Here is a 5,178-nt window from a genome sequence, read left to right as displayed (position 1 = left end):
CGTTTCTGTCCTTGTTTTATGTATTTGGTAAAAAGATCACATGAAAATTTTTATTATCTGCTACATGCACCTATGTTTTCTGATGTGGAATGTGTGTGTTAATGAAGTGAGAAAGGATGGCATAGTCTGACAACTTGTGTTCCAAAGAGGCTTGGGTCCTTACAGTGGAAAGAGAAATAAACATGGAGTACAGAAAGGAGCGAGAGTATCTAACAGGTTCTTGACTCTGAAGAGCTGCAGTTGTGACCGGTGACATAGTTCTAGGAGCAGCTTTAATTTCAACATACAGAATGCAAAAAGCTCATAGTGTAGTCTGGTTTCTATTAAAAGAAGAGGATAGAGCAAATTTTTGGGGGAAAAGTAATTTTTTGACAGCAGCCCATAATTTCCAAAGAGCAAAATGTAAAGAGAAGAGACATGTGGAAACAGAATGGAATATGCTTAGGAGACTCATTAAGTGTCTAGTGAGAAGAATATTATTTATAAAGCCTCATAAGGAAAGTTACATTTTCTCAAAATGGGGATCCACATATGATGGGATTGATTCTATAGTATCTGATGAGGAGGTGGATCTTCAAATCTAACTTAGATCTTCTGTTCAGATCTAAATTTTTTTTGTGTGTGTGGTCGATACTATCTAGATACAATGCTGCGGCAAAGGGGATAGAGTGTTTTGGTTTAGGGATGGAGGGTGAGTAGATTGAAGAATGAGTGTGTTATTTTTTAACCAAAAACTCAAGAGCTGAGTGTCTCTCCTAACTTCTGTTATTGATTAGGTTTAGTTCAGGAGGACAATCAGTCTTAACAAACTGTATGCCACCCCTAAGTGTTACGAACATTGTTGTCAAGATGGTCAAGTAGGAGAAGTCTTACCTGAAGAGAACATGTTTTTGTCACTTTAGTCTCAGCAACAATTTAAGATCCGGCATTTAAAAAAATAAAGCTTGAAGACTTTATCCGTGCTTATTTTCTCTTTGAAAAATGGAAATGCTGTTGGATCAGAACACTGATAAATTGCGTGAGGGATGGCAGGCATCAGCCTCTTGGAAAGCAATGACTTTATCAAAATGACGTATTTTACTCATTTCGGAGTTACGGAGAAAGGGGGTAGAGAGGAACATCTTCTGTCTTATAGTTTACTCTTTAAATGACCACTTGAGCCAGTCAGTGCTCGGCCTGACTGAAACCAGGAGCCAGAGGCTTCTTGTTTGTCTCCCATATGGGTGTAAGTGCCAAAAGACTTGTGCCATTTTCACTGACTTTTCCAGTCTATTAGCAGGAAACTGGATGTGAAATCGGACCCAAAATGGCATCTGCATGGCTGCAGTATCACAGGTAATAGCTCTATCCACTATGGTACAATGCCAGCCCAGTTCAGAGGATTTCTAAATATCATTTTATGACATAAGATTAAGTTCCTTAACATTTGGAACAGTGTATATGGGCTTCCACTGAAGGTCCATGGCATAAAGCAGCAGAATGGACTATGTGTGGTAGACAGAAAAACAGGCACCCAAGAGCTGAACGTTAGTGGAAAGTTTTCTTGATTTAACCGTTGTTAACAGTACCCACAGATATGTGGAAGGAGAAATTCTTAAATCTTGATAAGAACTGGAAAACAAATGAATATATTTAGATAGCTCAGAGGACTAATTTGAACTAAACTCCTCAAGATTGACTATAGTACAATCTACACTTAAAGGGTAGTGACAGTGGAAGCAAGAGATCATATCACAAAGAGATCATGTGCAAATCATGTCAAAGAACTGAAAAGACTGCTCAGCAGGCGCGTAAGTGCATAGCTTGGAAGCACCAGCCTGAGAGTGCTTGTGTGTGGACGTTAACGAAACGTCTCTCATAGTCTATTGAAAGAAAGAAAATAACAAAAGTTCTCAGGGAAAGAGAAGGCAGTACCACCAAACTCCAGAGTAGATCTTCGGGAGCTGGGATGGTGGCTCAATGGACTAAATCTCCTCTTGCAAGTGAAGGCATCTCATATGGGTGCTGGTTTGTGTCCCAGCTGCCCAACATCCAATCCATTTCTCTGCTTATGGTCTAGAAAATCAGCTGAGGATAGCCCAAGCCTTTGGGACCCTGCATCCATATGGGAGACTGCAAAGAAACCCCTGGCTACTAGCTTCAGGTCAGGTCAGCTTTAGCTGTTGGCAACTATTTGGGGACTGAACTAGCAGATGGAAGATCTCTTTGTCTCTCCTTTCTGTAAATCTGCCTTTCAAATAAACAAATCTTTAAAAAGTATATTTAAGAGTGGATCTTCAAAAAATGGACTACCAGTGAAACTGTTGACTATGTCTTAATAGTACGATGCTAGACTCTGCTGTTGTCCATTCCTTCAATGATGCACATATGACTGTTTATGAGGAACTGTACTATGGTAATCGAATGGGGGAACTCAGTGGAGGAGAGGGGATTTAGGGTGGAGGTAAGGGAAATCCCAAGGCCTGTGCAACTGTATCATAAAATGATAATAATAATAATAGAGTGGATCTTCAAAAAATGAGACAGCATAGAAAACTGAAAGTACTCTAAGGAAAGTTTACCAAATAGTTCAGCATTCCTGGAACAAGAGAGAATACATCATGTCTGCTCTTTATAAGTATTGAAAGCTTCACAATGAGAAAAGTATGTTTCCATCTGGTCTTCCAGATGGAAGACTTTCATCAAAGATTTTTAAAAAGTTCTCTATTTCTTTACTCATATCTGCAGGAAAATGTTTTGAAGTATGAAATTACTGGATAAAGAATAAAGGTGCAATACAGCATCCCTCATATGGAAAGGAACAGTGATTGGGAAAACAACAAAGGTGCTTAGAGATTGACCAGAAATCGGAGGGCGACTTCTAAGGAAACTGAAGAGATAGTCTATCTTTTCCTCTCTTTAGGTTTCATCTCAACAAGTCACTGGAACACAAATTAGTAGAAACAATCCATCACCCAGGTCTCATTGACAGGTGTAAACTTTAACAACCACCAATAATTCTGCCATGCTAATCCTCAATCACTCCAGCTTCACAACCTTCACTCTGATGGGTATACCTGGCTTGGAGTCACAGCACGTGTGGCTCTCCATTCCTTTTGCCTCCATGTTTTTGGTTATTCTCATTGGCAATGGCACTATCCTCTTCCTGGTGGCCACAGAGCCCACACTTCAGACACCAATGTATCTGCTGCTGGCTCTGCTGATGGTGGCTGATGTCGTATCTACTCTGTGTCTGGTACCCAAACTCCTCTGCCTCTTCTGGTTCAATGACCAAGACATTGATGCTGGCTCCTGTTTCACCCAGATGTTTTTCATCCATGGAGCATCTGTGGTACGCTCATCTCTTCTTGTGGCAATGGCCTTTGACCGCTTTGTGGCTATATGTGAACCCTTACGCTACAACACAATTCTAAGCCATGCCCTCATTGGACGCCTTGGACTGTTAGCTCTAGCCAAAGGTGTGCTTCTCATCCTGCCTATGCCTCTGCTGCTCCAAAGGTTGACTTTTTGTCGCACAGCCATTTCTCACACCTACTGTGATCACATGGCTGTGGTGAAAATGGCCTGTGACCACACCAGACCCAATCGGATCTACGGGCTCTTTGTGATTTTGCTTGTAGTGGGACTTGACCTACTACTCATTGGCCTCTCTTACACCCTCATTCTGCAGTCTGTGTTGCGTCTCAGCTCTCGAAACGCCATCCACAAAGCTCTCCACACCTGCTCAGCCCACTTTTTTGTCATCCTTGTCACTTACGTGCCTGCACTCTTTTCCTCTATCACCCACCGCATTGGTCGCCGTATCCCACCTCATGCTCATATTCTCCTTGCCAACCTTTACCTCCTTCTTCCTTCACTGCTCAACCCCATCATCTATGGTATAAAGACGAAGGAAATCCGTGACAAAGTGGCCAAATATTTGTGCAGAGGAACTCCATAATCTGTGAGACCTAGCAAGAAGCCTGTGAGTGAATGAGCAGTTGTACAACCTACAACATCTTTGCCAATCCATCCAAGAAGTGGTTGCTGTGAAAAGAACATAAAATGGGAGCGTGATTTTCTTTTCTTTCTTTTTCTGAGCTTATAAGATGATCAAATTGGTTGCAGTTTCACTGAACTGTGCACTGGAAAAGAGAATTGTAAGATACTGCTTTGTATGATCCTTAGCAGAGACACTGTTGAGATGGATTTCCTGATTACCATTATATCTGTATTCATGTTCATTAACTGTGCACAAAATCACCTTTTAAATAATGCAAGATTAACTTCCTTTTCTAGTGCAGAGTTTATATTTGTTTCAGTTTCTCAAGTATCATTGTATCTTTAAAAACATTTTTTTTACTTGTTTGAAAGTTGGAGTTACAGAGAGTAGAGAGAGACAGGAAAGAAAAGAGGGAGAGAGAGAGAGAGAGACAGAGAGAGAGAGAGAGATTCCACCCTCTGGTTCAGCTCTCCAGATGATCACAACTGAGCTAGGTCAAAGCCAGGAGCCATACATATAAAGAAACTTTCTGTCCCTTTACTTCCATAAACCCAGTCATTGGACATTGCTTTGACATTTATCATCTCATCAGAAACTGGTTTTCCTTCTACTCAAAGCAGATGACTTTTGCACTGTTCATTGTATTTGCCTTAGGTATCTAAAAGCACCATGTCTGAATGTGGCTTTGATGCAAATGCCATCCGTATTTTAATTTTTTCATTTTTATTATTATTATTATCACTTTACGATACAGCCCCATAGGCCCTGGGATTTCCCTTACTCCCTCCTTCAAGCCCCCTCCACTTCCCCCATTATTTCCCCTTATATTATTATAATAGTACAGTTCTTCATAAACAGTCATAAGTACATCATTGTAAGCATGGAAAAGGCAGAAGGTCCAGCATCCTATTGTCAAGATACAGTTAATATTTTCATTGGGAGCCCATTTTTGTCTGGAAGTAGAGATGCATACTACATTCTATCTTCACATCTGGATATGACAGTCTCCATTACACAGTTACTATACATCCCCTTAAATGAAAAGCCACAAAACAAAATCAACAAACTGCCATTCATTTTACATACACACAAGCACTAAGAGTATCAACTGTCATTTTTACTTTTTCCTCTTCCTTTTGTAAACTCCAGGACACTGGTGGTGCTCCAGTGAGTAACACAGAGGTCTAGACTTCTGC

The 5,178-nt window shown here is 40.7% G+C and overlaps 1 protein-coding gene across 1 annotated transcript; it reads left to right on the top strand.

Annotated features, from left to right (window-relative positions):
- The first annotated feature begins 3,004 nt into the window (after positions 1-3,004).
- LOC121158253 (putative olfactory receptor 52P1) lies at positions 3,005-3,940 on the top strand. Its single transcript, XM_040982924.1, has one exon. It carries the CDS (start codon positions 3,005-3,007, stop codon positions 3,938-3,940), a length of 936 nt encoding a protein of 311 aa, XP_040838858.1.
- The last annotated feature ends 1,238 nt before the right edge of the window (positions 3,941-5,178 follow it).

This window comes from Ochotona curzoniae, unplaced genomic scaffold, assembly GCF_017591425.1.
Source record: "Ochotona curzoniae isolate NIBS_2020 unplaced genomic scaffold, NIBS_Ocur_1.0 contig_3813, whole genome shotgun sequence".
NCBI classification, from domain to species: Eukaryota; Metazoa; Chordata; class Mammalia; order Lagomorpha; family Ochotonidae; genus Ochotona; species Ochotona curzoniae.
Note: the sequence above shows the minus strand (reverse complement) of the source record. Positions and strands in the feature narration are given on the sequence as shown.